Source organism: Excalfactoria chinensis, unplaced genomic scaffold (genome assembly GCF_039878825.1).
Source record: "Excalfactoria chinensis isolate bCotChi1 unplaced genomic scaffold, bCotChi1.hap2 Scaffold_339, whole genome shotgun sequence".
Lineage (NCBI taxonomy): Eukaryota > Metazoa > Chordata > Aves > Galliformes > Phasianidae > Excalfactoria > Excalfactoria chinensis.
This window is the reverse complement of record NW_027315627.1, coordinates 5,069-22,104: the sequence shown is the minus strand read 5'-3', so window position 1 is coordinate 22,104 and position 17,036 is coordinate 5,069. Positions and strand designations below refer to the sequence as shown.

At 53.5% G+C, this 17,036-nt stretch overlaps 1 protein-coding gene across 1 annotated transcript; it reads left to right on the top strand.

Annotated features, from left to right (window-relative positions):
• Positions 1 to 498: 498 nt before the first annotated feature.
• LOC140264898 (purine nucleoside phosphorylase-like) lies at positions 499 to 16,727 on the top strand (the record flags this gene model as incomplete). Its single annotated transcript, XM_072360795.1, has 4 exons — positions 499 to 550; positions 8,483 to 8,649; positions 12,723 to 12,826; positions 16,552 to 16,727. Coding segments are annotated over exons 1-4 (458 nt in total), but the record flags the coding sequence as incomplete, so codon positions are not given.
• Between the last annotated feature and the right edge of the window lie 309 nt (positions 16,728 to 17,036).

Sequence of the window (17,036 nt, the reverse complement as noted above, 5' to 3'; positions counted from 1 at the left end):
TCCTTTTCAGCTCCGTCTCCATGACAACGCCGCGCAGGGGCGTGGCTTCCCTCCCCTCTCTCTGATTGGTCCGCATCAATCACGTGACGCTCCCATTCACTGTCCCGTCTCCATGACAACGCCGTGAGGAGGAGGCTTTGATTCCTCCTCCGCTCTGATTGGTCCGAATCTGTCACGTGATGCTCCCCGCTCCGCCCCATCTCCATGGCAACGCAGCGCAGGGGCGTGGCTTTACCTCCCCTCACTGTGATTGGCCCGCATCTATCACGTGACGCTCCCCTTACCGCCCGCGTTACCATGACAACGCCGCGCGGGGGCGTGGCTTCCCTCCCCTCACTCTGATTGGTCCGCATCAATCACGTGACGCTCCCATCCCCTCCCCGTTACCATGCCAACGCCGCGCGGGGGCGTGGCTTTCCCCACGCCCCTCGTTCTGATTGGCCGCTTCCCTTTCAGTTGGCGTTGCGGACGCTTCTGATTGGTCCGTTCCACCCTTAAGCTCGCAGCACTTCCGGCGCGGCCTTCAGAGCTTCTCTACCATGGACGGGAGGTGAGCGGGCCGCGCATGCGCACTTCAACCCACCCATCCCCCCCCTTTATATCCCTCATTAACCCCATTTAACCCCCCTATAATTAACATAAATTAACATAAATTAGCATAAATTAACCCCTCATTTACATCCGGGACCCCCTTAAATAGGGGTGATTTCCCCCCCCCTCCCCACCCGGCTCGCCTCACTCTCTCAGCCAATCACAGCGCCCCTCTCCGGCTCCCTCCCCTTTCTCAGCCAATCACAGCCCGGCTTGCTTCCCCTCCCCTCCCCTGATTGGTCCCGCCCCCCTCCCGGGTCTAAGTCCGATGGGCGCTTCCGGGTCACGTGACTGGGGTTGTAAGGGAGGGGGGGGGGGAACCGCGTCACGTGATGGGGGGGGGGTCCATTCAGGTCTATGGGGTCAATTGGGGTCAGTGGGGCTCTATGGGGCTCTATGGGGCTCTATGGGGCTCTATGGGGATCTATGGGGTTCTATGGGGTTCTATGGGGCTCTATGGGGATCTATGGGGCTCTATGGGGTTCTATGGGGCTCTATGGGGCTCTATGGGGTTCTATGGGGCTCTATGGGGCTCTATGGGGTTCTATGGGGTTCTATGGGGTCTCTATAGGGCTCTATGTGTCTCTATAGGGCTCTATGGGGTGTCTATGGGGCTCTATGGGGATCTATGGGGCTCTATGTGGCTCTATGGGGTTCTATGGGGTTCTATGTGTCCCTATGGGTCTCTATGGGGTCTCTATGGGTCTCTATGCGGTGTCTATGGGCTCTATAGGGCTCTATGGGGTTTCTATGAGGCTCTATGGGGTTTCTATGGGGCTCCATGGGGTCGCTATAGGGCTCTATGTGGCTCTATGGGGCTCTATGGGGTCTCTATGGGGTTCTATGGGGCTCTATGGGGCTCTATGGGGCTCTATGGGGTTCTATGGGGTTCTATGGGGCTCTATGGGGCTCTATGGGGTTCTATGGGGTTCTATGGGGTCTCTATAGGGCTCTATGTGTCTCTATAGGGCTCTATGGGGTGTCTATGGGGCTCTATGGGGATCTATGCGGCTCTATGTGGCTCTATGGGGTTCTATGGGGTTCTATGTGTCCCTATGGGTCTCTATGGGGTCTCTATGGGTCTCTATGCGGTGTCTATGGGCTCTATAGGGCTCTATGGGGTTTCTATGAGGCTCTATGGGGTTTCTATGGGGCTCCATGGGGTCGCTATAGGGCTCTATGTGGCTCTATGGGGCTCTATGGGGTGTCTATGGGGATCTATGGGGTCTCTATGGGGCTCTATGGGTCTCTATGGGGCTCTATGGGGTTCTATGAGGCTCTATGGGGCGCTGTAGGGTCTCTATGGGGTCTCTATGGGGCTCTATGGGGTTCTATGGGCCTCTATGGGGTTTCTATGGGGCTCTATGGGGATCTATGGGGATCTATGGGGCTCTATGGGGATCTATGGGTCTCTATGGGGCTCTATAGGGATCTATGGGGTGTCTGTGGGGCTCTATAGGGCTCTATGGGGTCTCTATGGGCTCTAAGGGGCTCTATGAGGCTCTATAGGGTTCTATGGGGTTCTATGGGGCTCTATGGGGTTCTATGGGGTCTCTATGGGGTTCTATGGGGTTCTATGGGGATCTATGGGGTGTCTATGGGGCTCTATGGGGTGTCTATGGGGATCTATGGGGCTCTATGGGGTTCTATGGGGCTCTATGGGGATCTATGGGGATCTATGGGGTTCTATGGGGATCTATGGGGCTCTTTGGGTTTCTATGGGGATCTATGGGACTCTATGGGGTCTCTAAGGGGCTTTATTGGTCTCTATGGAGCTCTATGGGGCTCTACGGGGATCTATGGGGATCTATGGGGTTCTACGGGGTTTCTATGGGGTTCTATGGGGCTCTATGGGGCTCAATGGGGCTCTATGGGGCTTTATGGAGTCTCTATGTTGTGTTCTATGGGGTGTCTATGGGGCTCTATGGGACTCTATGGGGTTCTGTGGGGTCTCTATGGGGTCTCTATGGGTTTCTATGGGGTTCTATGGGGATCTATGGGTCTCTATGCGGTGTCTATGGGCTCTATGGGGCTCTATGGGGATCTATGGGGCTCTATGGGGTCTCTATGGGGTTCCATGGGGCTTTATGGGGCTCTATGGGTTTCTATGGGGTTCTATGGGGTTCTATGGGTCTCTATGGGATGTCTATGGGCTCTATGGGGCTCTATGGGGTTTCTATAGAGCTCTATGGGGTTCTATGCGGTTCTATGGGGCTCTATGCGGTTCTATGGGGTGTCTATGGGGTCTCTATGGGGTTCTATGGGGCTTTATGGGTCTCTATGGGGCTTTATGGGGCTCTATGGGGTTCTATGGTGTTCTATGTGTCCCTATGGGGCTCTATAGGGATCTATGGGGTGTCTGTGGGGCTCTATGGGGTTCTATGGGTCTCTATGGGTCCCTATGGGTCTCTATGGGGTCTCTATGGGTCTCTATGCAGTGTCTATGAGCTCTATGGGGCTCTATCGGGCTCTATGGGGTTCTATGGGGCTTTTTGGGGTCTATGGGGCTCTATGGGTCTCTATGGGGATCTATGGGGCTCTGTGGGGTTCTGTGGGGCTCTATGGGGCTCTATGGGGCTCTATGGGGTGTCTATGAGGCTCTATGGGGTTTCTATGGGGCTCCATGGGGTCGCTGTAGAGCTCTATGGGGTTCTATGGGGCTCTATGGGGCTCAATGGGGCTCTATGGGGCTTTATGGAGTCTCTATGGTGTGTTCTATGGGGTTTCTATGGGGCTCTATGGGACTCTATGGGGTTCTATGGGGGCTCTGTGGGGCTCTGTGGGGCTTTATGGGGCTCTATGGGGTTCTATGGGGTTCTATGGGGCTCTATGGGGTTCTATGGGGTTCTATGGGGCTCTATGGGGTTCTATGGGGTTCTGTGTGTCGCTATGGGTCTCTATGGGGTCTCTATAGAGTCTCTATGAGGTGTCTATGGGCTCTAAGGGGCTCTATGGGGCTCTATGGGGTTTCTATGGGGCTCCATGGGGTCGCTATAGAGCTATGGGCTCTAAGGGGCTCTATGGGGCTCTATGGAGATCTATGGGACTCTATGGGGTCTCTAAGGGGCTTTATTGGTCTCTATGGAGCTCTATGGGGCTCAATGGGGTTCTATGGGGCTCTATGGGGATCTATGGGTTTCTATGGGGCTCTATGGGGTTCTATGGGGTCTCTATGGGGTTCTATGGGGCTCTATGGGGTTCTATGGGGCTCTATGGGGATCTATGGGGTCTCGATGGGTCCCAATGGCTCTCTATGAGTCCCTATGTATTTCTATGGGTCCCAATGTGTCTCTATGGGTCCCTATGGGTCTCTATGGGGTCTCTATGAGTTTCTATGGGTCTCTATGGTTCTCTATGGGTCCCTATGGGTCTCTATGGGTCCCAATGCATCTCTATGGGTCTCAATGTGTCTCTATGGGTCCCAATGTCTCTCTATGGGTCCCAATGTCTCTCTATGGGTCCCAATGGTTCTCTATGGGTCTCTATGGGTCGCTGTGGGTCCCAATGTCTCCCTATGGGTCCCAATGTGTCTCTATGGGTCCCAGTGTATCTCTATGGGTCCCTATGAGTCCCTATGGGTCTCTATGGGTCCCAATGAGTCCCTATGGGTCCCAATGTGTCTCTATGGGTCTCTATGGGTCTCAATGGATCTTTATGTGTCCCTATGGGTCCCAATGTTTCTCTATGGGACTCTATGGGTCCCAATGTGTCTCTATGGGTCCCAATGTGTCTCTATGGGTCCCAGTGGGTCTCTATGTGTCTCTATGGGTCTCTATGCATCCCAATGGGTCTCTATGGGTCCCAATGAGTCCCTATGGGTCCCAATGTCTCTCTATGGGTCCCAATGGCTCTCTATAGGTCTCTATGGGTTCCAATGGATCTTTATGTGTCCCTATTGGTCCCAAAGGTTCTCTATGGGTCCCAATTGGTCCCAATGTCTCTCTATGGGTCTCTATGGGTCCCAGTGTCTCTCTATGGGTCAGTATGGCTCCCAATGGGTCTCTATGGGTCCCAATGGTTCCCTATGGGTCCCAATGGCTCTCTATGGGTCTCTATGGGTCCCAATGGATCTTTATGTGTCCCTATGGGTCCCAATGGGTCTCTATGGGTCTCTATGGGTCCCAGTGTGTTCCTATGGCTCTCTATGGGTCCCAATGGAACCCAATGACTCTCTATGGGTCTCTATGGGTCTCTATGGGTCCCAATGGGTCCCTATGGGTCTCTATGGGTCCCAATGAGTCCCTATGGGTCCTAATGGCTCTCTATGGGGAGCTATGTTTCTCTATGGGTCCCAGTGATTCTTTTTGGGTCCCAATGGCTCTCTATGGGTCTCTATGGGTCCGTATGGGTCTCTATGGGTCCAAATGAGTCCCAATGGATCTCTATGGGTCCCTATGTGTCCCAATGGGTCTCTATGGGTCCCAACGTGTTTCTATGGGTCTCTATGGGTTCCTATGGGTCTCTATGGGCTCTATGGGTCCCTATGGGTCTCTATGGGTCCCTATGTGTCTCTATGGGTCCCTATGGGTCCCAATGTCTCTGTATGTGTCTCTATGTGTCTCTATGGGTCCCAATGGATCTTTATGTGTCCCAATTGGTCCCAATGTGTCTCTATGGGTCTCTATGGGTCCCAATGTCTCTCTATGGGTCCCAATGCATCTCTATGGGTCCCAATGCATCTCTATGGGTCTCCCCCCACAGCTACGAGTGCTGTTCGGAGGCGGCCGCCTGGTTGGGGTCCCGTTTGGGGTCCTTGAGGCCACGTGTGGGGCTGGTGTGTGTCCTATGGGTCCCTATGGATCCCTATGGGTCCCTATGGGTCTCTATGGGTCCCTATGGGTCCCTATGGGTCCCAATGGCTCTCTATGGGTCCCAATGGGTCTCAATGGGTGCCTATGGGTGTCTATGGGTCCCAATGGATCCCTATGGGTCCCAATGGGTCTCAATGGGGTCTCTATGGGTTTCTATGGGTCTCTATGGGTCCCTATGGGTCCCAATGTGTCTCTATGGGTGCCAATGGGTCTCAATGGGGTCTCTATGTGTCTCTATGGGTCTCTATGGGTCCTAATGGGTCTCTATGGTTCTCTATGGGTCCCAATGTGTCTCTATGGGTCTCTATGGGTCCCAATGTGTCTCTATGGGTCTCTATGGGTCCCAATGGAACCCAATGGCTTTCTATGGGTCTCTACGGGTCTCTATGGGTCCCAATGGGTCCCTATGGGTCTCTATGGGTCCCAATGTGTCTCTATGGGTCCCAATGTGTCTCTATGGGTCCCAATGTATCTCTATGGGTCCCAATGTTTCTCTATGGCTCTCTATGGGTTGCTATGGGTCCCAATGTGAATCTATGGGTCCCAATGTCTCTCTATGGGTCCCAATGTGTCCCTATGGGTCCCAATGCATCTCTATGGGTCTCTATGGGTCTCTATGGGTCCCAATGGGTCTCTATGGGTCTCTATTGGTCCCAATGGGTCTCTATGGGTCTCTATGGGTCTCAATGGATCCCTATGGGTCCTAATGGGTCTCTATGGGTCCCAATGTCTCTCTATGGGTCCCAGTGGGTCTCTATGTGTCTCTATCGGTCCCAATGGGTCTCTATGGGTCTCTATGGGTCTCTATGTCTCTCTATGGGTCTCTATGTCTCTCTATGGGTCTCTATGGATCGCTATGGGTCCCAATGGGTCGCTATGGGTCCCAATGTGTCTCTATGGGTCCCAATGTGTCCCTATGCGTCCCAATGCATCTCTATGGGTCTCCCCCCACAGCTACGAGTGCTGTTCGGAGGCGGCCGCCTGGTTGGGGTCCCGTTTGGGGTCCTTGAGGCCACGTGTGGGGCTGGTGTGTGTCCTATGGGTCCCAATGGATCCCTATGGGTCCCTATGGGTCCCTATGGGTCTCTATGGGTCTCTATGGGTCTCTATGGGTCCCTATGGGTCCCTATGGGTCTCTATTGGTCTCTATGGGTCCCTATGGGTCTCTATGGGTCCCTATGGTTCCCTATGGGTCCCAATGGATCCCTATGGGTCCCAATGTGTCTCTATGGGTCCCAATGGGTCTCAATGTGTCTCTATGGGTCCCAATGTGTCTCTATGGGTCTCTATGGGTCCCAGTGTGTTCCTATGGGTATCTATAGGTCCCAATGGAACCCAATGGCTTTCTATGGGTCTCTATGGGTCCCAATGGGTCCCTATGGGTCTCTATGGGTCCCAATGTGTCTCTATGGGTCCCAATGTGTCTCTATGGGTCCCAATGTATCCCAGTGGGTTTCTATGGGTCTCTATGGGTCCCAATGGGTCTCTAGGGGTCTCTGTGGGTCTCTATGGGTCTCTATGGGGTCTCTATGGGTCCCAATGTATCTCTATGGGTCCCAATGTGTCCCTATGGGTCCCTATGGGTCTCTATGTGTCCCTATGCGTCTCTATGGGTCTCTATGGGTCCCAATGGATCTTTATGTGTCCCTATGGGTCCCAATGGCTCTCTATGTGTCTCTATGGGTCCCAATGTCACTCTATGGGTCCCAATGCATCTCTATGGGTCCCAATGTCTCCCTATGGGTCTCAATGTGTCTCTATGGGTCCCAATGTGTCCCTATGGGTCCCAATGCATCTCTATGGGTCCCAATGCATCTCTATGGGTCTCTATGGGTCCCAATGCGTCTCTATGTGTCCCTATGGGTCCCAATGCATCTCTATGGGTCCCAATGTCTCTCTATGGCTCCCAATGTGTCCCTATGGGTCCCAATGTGTCTCTATGGGTCCCAATACATCTCTGTGGGTCCCAATGCATCTCTATGGGTCCCAATGCATCTCTATGGGTCTCCCCCCACAGCTACGAGTGCTGTTCGGAGGCGGCCGCCTGGTTGGGGTCCCGTTTGGGGTCCTTGAGGCCACGTGTGGGGCTGGTGTGTGTCCTATGGGTCCCAATGGATCCCTATGGGTCCCTATGGGTCCCTATGGGTCTCTATGGGTCTCTATGGGTCTCTATGGGTCCCTATGGGTCCCTATGGGTCTCTATTGGTCTCTATGGGTCCCTATGGGTCTCTATGGGTCCCTATGGTTCCCTATGGGTCCCAATGGATCCCTATGGGTCCCAATGTGTCTCTATGGGTCCCAATGGGTCTCAATGTGTCTCTATGGGTCCCAATGTGTCTCTATGGGTCTCTATGGGTCCCAGTGTGTTCCTATGGGTATCTATAGGTCCCAATGGAACCCAATGGCTTTCTATGGGTCTCTATGGGTCCCAATGGGTCCCTATGGGTCTCTATGGGTCCCAATGTGTCTCTATGGGTCCCAATGTGTCTCTATGGGTCCCAATGTATCCCAGTGGGTTTCTATGGGTCTCTATGGGTCCCAATGGGTCTCTAGGGGTCTCTGTGGGTCTCTATGGGTCTCTATGGGGTCTCTATGGGTCCCAATGTATCTCTATGGGTCCCAATGTGTCCCTATGGGTCCCTATGGGTCTCTATGTGTCCCTATGCGTCTCTATGGGTCTCTATGGGTCCCAATGGATCTTTATGTGTCCCTATGGGTCCCAATGGCTCTCTATGTGTCTCTATGGGTCCCAATGTCACTCTATGGGTCCCAATGCATCTCTATGGGTCCCAATGTCTCCCTATGGGTCTCAATGTGTCTCTATGGGTCCCAATGTGTCCCTATGGGTCCCAATGCATCTCTATGGGTCCCAATGCATCTCTATGGGTCTCTATGGGTCCCAATGCGTCTCTATGTGTCCCTATGGGTCCCAATGCATCTCTATGGGTCCCAATGTCTCTCTATGGCTCCCAATGTGTCCCTATGGGTCCCAATGTGTCTCTATGGGTCCCAATACATCTCTGTGGGTCCCAATGCATCTCTATGGGTCCCAATGCATCTCTATGGGTCTCCCCCCACAGCTACGAGTGCTGTTCGGAGGCGGCCGCCTGGTTGGGGTCCCGTTTGGGGTCCTTGAGGCCACGTGTGGGGCTGGTGTGTGGGTCCGGATTGGGAGCCCTGGCACAAGATGTGGGGCAGCCCCACAGCGTGGAGTACAGCGACATCCCGCACTTCCCACGGAGCACCGGTCAGTGACGGGGATGGGGGGCTGCCCCATAGATGGGGGGTGGAGGTCTCTATGGGGCTCTATGGGTCTCTATGGGGTCTCTATGGGTCTCTATGGGTCTCTATGGGTCTCTATGGGTCTCTATGGGTTTCTATGGGTTTCTATGGGCCTCTGTGGGTCTCTATGGGTCTCTATGGGTCTCTATGGGTCTCTACGGGTCACTATGGGTCTCTATGGGGCTGTATGGGGTCTCTATGGGGCTCTATGGGGTGTCTATGGGTCCCTATGGGTCTCTATGGGTCTCTATGGGGTCTCTATGTGTCTCTATGGGGTCGCTATGGGTCCCTATGGGGCTCTATGGGGTCTCTATGGGTCCCGATGGGTCTGTATGGGTCTCTATGGGTCCCGATGGGTCTCTATGGGTCTCTATGGGTCCCTATGGGTCCCTATGGGTCCCTATGGGGTCCCTATGGGTCTCTATGGGTCCCTATGGGGATCTATGGGTCTCTATGGGGTCTCTATGGGTCTCTATGGGACTCTATGGGTCTCTATGGGTCTCTATGGGTCTCTATGGAGATCTATGGGGCTCTATGGGGATCTGTGGGTCCCTATGGGTCTCTATGGGGTCTCTATGGGGATCTGTGGGTACCTATGGGGCTCTATGGGTCTCTATGGGGTCTCTATGTGTCTCTATGGGGTCGCTATGGGTCTCTATAGGGCCCTATGGGTCTCTATGTGTCGCTATGGGTCCCTATGGGTCTCTATGCGGTGTCTATGGGCTCTATGAGGCTCTATGGGGTTTCTATGGGGCTCAAAGGGGTCGCTATAGAGCTCTATGGGGCTTTATGGGGCTCTATGGGGTCTCTATGGGGCCTCTATGTGTCTCTATGTGTCTCTATGGGTCTCTATGGGTCTCTATGGGTCTCTATGGGGTCTCTATGGGGTCTTTATGTGTCTCTATGGGTCTCTGTGGGTCTCTGTGGGGCTCTATGGGACTCTATGGGGCTCTATGGGGCTCTATGGGGTTCTATGGGTCTCTATGTGTCCCTATGGGTTTCTATGGGTCCCTATGGAGTCTCTGTGGGTCCCTATGGGTCTCTATGGGTCGCTATGGGGTCTCTATGGGTCTCTATGGGGATCTGTGGGGCTCTATGGGGCTCTGTGAGGGTCTATGGGGTATCAATGGGTCTCTATGGATCGCTATGGGGTCTCTATGGGGCTCTATGGGGTTCTGTGGGGCTCTATGGGGCTCTATGGGGCTCTATGGGTCTCTATGGGGTCCCTATGGGTCTCTATGGGTCCCAATGGGTCTCTATGGGGCTCTATGGGGCTCTATGGGGATCTGTGGGTCTCTATGGGTCTCTATGGGGTCTGTATGAGTCTCTATGGGTTTCTATGGGTTTCTATGGGTCCCAATAGGTCTTTTGGTCTCTATGGGTCTCCATGGGGTGTCTATGGGGTCTCTATGGGGCTGTATGGGGTCTCTATGGGGCTGTATGGGGTGTCTATGGGGCTCTATGGGGTATCAATGGGGCTCTGTGGGAAGCTATGGGTCCCTATGGGGTCTCTATGGGGTTCTGTGGGGCTCTATGGGTCTCTATGGGTCTCTATGGGGATCTGTGGGGCTCTATGGGGTATCTATGGGGCTCTATGGGGTATCAATGGGGCTCTATGGGGTCTCTATGGGGCTCTGTGGGTCTCTATAGGTCTCTGTGGGTCCCAATGGGTCTCTATGGGTCCCTGTGAGTCCCTATGGGTCTCTATGGGTCCCAATGGGTCTCTATTGGTCCCTATGTGTCTCTATGGGTCTCTATGGGTCCCTATGGGTTTCTATGTGTCCCTATGGGTCTCTATGGGTCTCTATGGGTCTCTATGGGGTGTCTATGGGGCTCTATGGGTCCCTATGTGTCTCTATGGGTCCCTATGGGTTTCTATGGGTCCCTATGGAGTCTCTGTGGGTCCCTATGGGTCTCTATGGGTCTCTATGGGGTATCTATGAGGTTCTGTGGGATGCTATGGGTCTCTATGGGGTATCTATGTGTCTCTATGGGTCCCTGTGGGTCTCTATGGGTCGCTATGGGGTCTCTATGGGGTTCTGTTTGAAGCTATGGGGCTCTATGGAGTTTCTATGGGGTCTCTATGGGGTTCTATGGGGTGTCTATGGGTCTCTATGGGTCTCTATGGGTCCCAATAGGTCTCTATTGGGCTCTATGGGTCTCTATGGGTCCCTATGGGTCTCTATGTGTCTCTATGGGTCTCTATGGGGTCTCTATGGGGCTCTATGGGTCTCTATGGGGTCCCTATGGGTCTCTATGGGTCCCAAGGGGTCTCTGTGGGGCTCTATGGCTCTCTATGGGTTATCTATGGGTCTCTATGGGTCTCTATGCGTCTCTATGGGTCTCTATGGGACTCTATGGGTCTCTATGGGTCTCTATGGGGATCTGTGGGTCTCTATGGGTCTCTATGGGTCTCTATGGGTCTCTATGGGTCCCTATGGGTCTCTATGGGGTCTCTATGGGGCTGTATGGGGTCTCTATGGGGCTCTATGGGGTATCAATGGGGCTCTATGGGGCTCTATGGCGTTTCTATGGGGTTCCATGGGGTCTCTATGGGTCTCTATGGGGCTCTGTGGGGATCTATGGGTCCCTAAGGGTCTCTATGGGGTCTCTATGGGGTCTCTATGGGTCTCTATGGGGACCTGTGGGGCTCTATGGGGCTCTGTGGGGGTCTATGGGGTATCAATGGGTCTCTATGGGTCGCTATGGGGTCTCTATGGGGCTCTATGGGGTTCTGTGGGGCTCTATGGGACTCTATGTGTCTCTATGGGGCTCTGTGGGGATCTGTGGGTCCCTATGGGTCTCTATGGGGTCTCTATGGGTCTCTATGGGTCTCTATGGGTCCCAATGTCTCTCTATGGGTCCCAATGTATCTCTATGGTTCCCAATGCATCTCTATGGGTCTCTATGGGTCTCTATGGGTCCCAATGGATCTTTATAGCTCCCAATGTGTCTCTATGGCTCCCAATGTATCTCTATGGTTCTCTATGGGTCCCAATGTCCCCCTATGGGTCCCAGTATTCCACTTATGGCTCCCAATGTATCTCTATGTGTCTCTATGGCTCCCAATGTATTTGTATGGGTCTCTATGGGTCCCTATGGGTCTCTATGGGTTTCAATGGCTCCCAATGTATCCCTATGTGTCCCAATGTATCTCTATGTGTCTCTATGGGTCCCAATGTGTCTCTATGTGTCCCAATGTGTCCCTATGGGTCCCAATGTGTTCCTATGGGTCTCTATGACTCCCAATGTGTCTCTATGGGGCCCACTATCCCACTTATGTGTCTCTATGTGTCTCTATGAGTCTCTATGGGTCTCTATGTGTCCCAATGTCCCCCTATGGGTCCCAATGTATCCCTATGTGTCTCTATGTGTCTCTATGTGTTTCTGTGGGGTCTCTATGTGTCTCTATGGCTCCCAATGCATCTCTATGGGTCTCTATGTGTCTCTATGGGTCCCAATGTATCCCTATGGCTCCCAATGCATCTCTATGGCTCCCAATGCATCTCTATGGCTCCCAATGTGTCTCTATGGGTCCCTATGGGTCTCTATTGGTCTCTATGTGTCTCTATGTGTCTCTATGTGTCTCTATACGTCTCTATGTGTCTCTATAGGTCTCTATGGGTCCCTATGGGTCCCAATGCGTCTCTATGGGTCCCTATGTGTCTCTATGTGTCTCTATGTGTCTCTATGTGTCTGTATGGGTCTCTATGTGTCTCTATGGGTCCCAATGTCCCCCTATGGCTCCCAATGTCCCCCTATGGGTCCCAATGTGTCTCTATGTGTCTCTATGTGTCTCTATGGCTCCCAATGTGTCTCTATGGGTCTCTATGGGTCCCAATGTGTCTCTATGGGTCCCACTATCCCACTTATGTGTCTCTATGGGTCCCAATGTGTCCCAATGTCCCCCTATGTGTCACTTATGGGTCTCTATGGCTCCCAATGTGTCTCTATGTGTCTCTATGTATCTCTATGGGTCTCTATGGGTCTCTATGGCTCCCAATGCATCCCTATGTCTCCATTGTCTCTGTGTTGCAGTGTCAGGCCATGCCGGCCGTCTGGTCGTTGGTCACCTGGGTTCGGTTCCGGTCGCCGTCCTTCAAGGTCGATTCCATCTCTATGAGGGATACAGCCCGGCCCAGGTGGGTCCTCCAAGGCCTACGACGGGCCTCCATCTCTCTATGGTCCCTCTCTATGGTCCCTCTCTATGGCTCCAGTCCTCCCACATCTCTATGGTCGTTCTCTATGGTTATTCTCTATGGTCCCTCAGTCCTCCCACATCTCTATGGTTCTTTTCAGTCCTCCCACATCTCTATGGTCGCTCTCTATGGTCTCTCTGTCAGGTGGTGACCCCCATCCGCACGCTGCGGCTGCTGGGTGTGCACCTCTCTATGGTTCCAGTCCTCCCACATCTCTATGTTCCCTCTCTATGGCTCCTCTCTATGGCTTCTCTCTATGACCCCTCAGTCCTCCCACGTCTCTATGATCTCTCAAAGTCCTCCTATGTCTCTATGGCTGGTCTCTATGGCTCCTCTCTATGACCCCTCAGTCCTCCCAGGTCTCTATGGTTGATCTCTATGGTTCCTATGGTCCCTCAGTCCTCCCACATCTCTATGGTTATTCTCTATGATCTCTCAGTCCTCCCAGGTCTCTATGATCCCTCTCTATGACCCCTCAGTCCTCCCACATCTCTATGGTTCCTCTCTATGGTCCCTCAAAGTCCTCCCACGTCTCTATGGTTCCTCACTATGGCTCCAGTCCTCCCAGGTCTCTATGGTTGCTCTCTATGGTCCCTATGGTCCCCTCAGTCCTCCCACCTCTCTATGGTTCCAGTCCTCCCAGGTCTCTATGATCCCTCTCTATGGTTCCTCTCCATGGTTCCTCCCAGTCCTCCCACATCTCTATGGTTGCTCTCTATGATCCCTCTCTATGGTCCCAGTCCTCCCACATCTCTATGGTTCTTTTCAGTCCTCCCACATCTCTATGATCCCTCTCTATGGTAGGTGGTGACCCCCATCCGCACGCTGCAGCTGCTGGGTGTGCACCTCTCTATGGTTCCTCTCTATGATCCCTCTCTATGGTCCCCCAGTCCTCCCACATCTCTATGGTTGCTCTCTATGGTTGATCTCTATGGTAGGTGGTGACCCCTATCCGCACGCTGCGGCTGCTGGGTGTGCACACGGTTCCTCTCTATGATCCCTCAGTCCTCCCAGGTCTCTATGGTCGTTCTCTATGGTCCCTCTCTATGGTTGATCTCTATGGTCCCTCTCTATGGTCCCTCAGTCCTCCCAGGTCTCTATAGTCCCTCAGTCCTCCCAGGTCTCTATGGTTCCTATGGCTCCAGTCCTCCCAGGTCTCTATGATCCCTCTCTATGGTAGGTGGTGACCCCTATCCGCACGCTGCGGCTGCTGGGTGTGCACCTCTCTATGGCTCCAGTCCTCCCACATCTCTATGGTCCCTCAGTCCTCCCAGGTCTCTATGGTTCCTCTCTATGGTCCCTCAGTCCTCCCAGGTCTCTATGGTCGTTCTCTATGGTCCCTCTCTATGACCCCTCAGTCCTCCCACATCTCTATGGCTCCTCTCTATGACCCCTCAGTCCTCCCAGGTCTCTATGGCCTACAACGGGCCTCCATCTCTCTATGGTTGATCTCTATGGTTCCTCCCCTGTCTCTATGGTCCCTCTCTATGGTTCCTCTCTATGATCCCTCAGTCCTCCCACGTCTCTATGGTCCCTCAGTCCTCCCATTCTCTATGACCCCTCAGTCCTCCCAGGTCTCTGTGGTCCCTCTCTATGGTTCCAGTCCTCCCAGGTCTCTATGATCCCTCTCTATGACCCCTCAGTCCTCCCACGTCTCTATGATCCCTCTCTATGGCTCCTCTCTATGACCCCTCAGTCCTCCCAGGTCTCTATGGTCGGTCTCTATGGTCCCTCAGTCCTCCCAGGTCTCTATGGCCTACAACGGGCCTCCATCTCTCTATGGTCGGTCTCTATGATCCCTCAGTCCTCCCACGTCTCTATGATCCCTCTCTATGGTTCCTCTCTATTGTCCCTCAGTCCTCCCACGTCTCTATGGTCCCTCTCTATGGTTCCTATGGTCCCTCAGTCCTCCCAGGTCTCTATGGTTGGTCTCTATGGTCCCTCAGTCCTCCCACGTCTCTATGACCCCTCAGTCCTTCCAGGTCTCTATGGTCCCTCTCTATGGTTCCAGTCCTCCCACATCTCTATGGTTGCTCTCTATGGTTGGTCTCTATGGTCCCTCAGTCCTCCCACATCTCTATGGTCGCTCTCTATGATCCCTCTCTATGGTTCCTCCCTGTCCTCCCACGTCTCTATGGTCCCCCAGTCCTCCCAGGTCTCTATAGTCCCTCAGTCCTCCCATGTCTCTATGGTTCCTATGGTCCCTCAGTCCTCCCACATCTCTATGGTCGCTCTCTATGGTCCCTCAGTCCTCTCATTCTCTATGGTCCCTCAGTCCTCCCAGGTCTCTATGGCCTACAACGGGCCTCCATCTCTCTATGGTCGGTCTCTATGGTCCCTCAGTCCTCCCACCTCTCTATGTTCCTTCTCTATGTCTCCAGTCCTCCCACGTCTCTATGGTTTCTCTCTCCTCTATATGATCCCTCTCTATGGTTCATCTCTATGATCCCTCTCTATGGTTGCTCCCACATCTCTATGGTCGCTCTCTATGGTCCCTCAGTCCTCCCAGGTCTCTATGGTCGTTCTCTATGGTCCCTCTCTATGGTTGATCTCTATGATCCCTCTCTATGGTCCCAGTCCTCCCACATCTCTATAGTCCCTCAGTCCTCCCAGGTCTCTATGGTTCCTATGGCTCCAGTCCTCCCACATCTCTATGGTCCCTCTCTATGGTCGCTCTCTATGGTCTCTCTGTCAGGTGGTGACCCCCATCCGCACGCTGCGGCTGCTGGGTGTGCACCTCTCTATGGTTCCAGTCCTCCCATTCTCTATGGTCCCTCAGTCCTCCCAGGTCTCTATGGTCCCTCTCTATGGTTCCTCTCTATGACCCCTCAGTCCTCCCACATCTCTATGGTCCCTCAAAGTCCTCCCATGTCTCTATGGTCGTTCTCTATGGTTGGTCTCTATGGTCCCTCAGTCCTCCCAGGTCTCTATGGCCTACAACGGGCCTCCATCTCTCTATGGTCCCTCAGTCCTCCCACATCTCTATGGCTCCTCTCTATGACCCCTCAGTCCTCCCATTCTCTATGGTCCCTCAGTCCTCCCACATCTCTATGATCCCTCTCTATGGTAGGTGGTGACTCTATGGTCCCTCTCTATGGTTGCTCTCTATGGTCGCTCTCTCTGTCAGGTGGTGACCCCCATCCGCACGCTGCGGCTGCTGGGTGTGCACACGGTTCCTCTCTATGATCCCTCAGTCCTCCCACGTCTCTATGGTCCCTCAGTCCTCCCACGTCTCTATGATCCCTCTCTATGGCTCCTCTCTATGACCCCTCAGTCCTCCCAGGTCTCTATGGTCCCTCTCTATGGTCCCTCAGTCCTCCCATTCTCTATGGTCCCTCAGTCCTCCCACGTCTCTATGGCCTACAACGGGCCTCCATCTCTCTATGGTCCCTCTCTATGGTTCCAGTCCTCCCATGTCTCTATGTTCCCTCTCTATGACCCCTCAGTCCTCCCAGGTCTCTATGACCCCTCAGTCCTCCCTAGTCTCTATGATCCCTCCCAGTCCTCCCACCTCTCTATGGTTACTCCCAGTCCTCCCACCTCTCTATGGTTACTCCCAGTCCTCCCAGGTCTCTATGGTTGCTCTCTATGGTTGCTCCCACATCTCTATGGTCCCTCAGTCCTCCCACATCTCTATGATCCCTCTCTATGGTTGCTCTCTCTGGTAGGTGGTGACCCCTATCCGCACGCTGCGTCTGCTGGGTGTTCACACGCTGGTTCTGACCAACGCCGCTGGGGGGCTGCGGCCCGGCCTCAACCCGGGGCAGCTGATGGTCATCAGGGACCACATCGACCTGCCCGGCATCGCCGGGAGGAGCCCCCTGGTGGGAAACAATGACGACAGGTAAACACTCATTAATGGGGTATTAATGGGTTATTAATGGGGTATTAATGGGGTATTAATGGGGTATTAGGGTTATTAATGGGGTTATTAGGGCTATTAATGGGGTTATTAGGGCTATTAATGGGTTATTAGGGCTATTAATGGGCTATTAATGGGTTATTAGGGGTATTAATGGGGCTATTAGGGCTATTAATGGGCTATTAATGGGTTATTAATGGGGTTATTAGGGGGTATTAGAGCCCCCTGGTGGGCAGCAATGACGACAGGTAAACAGTCATTAAGGGCTATTAATTAATGGGGTTATTAATG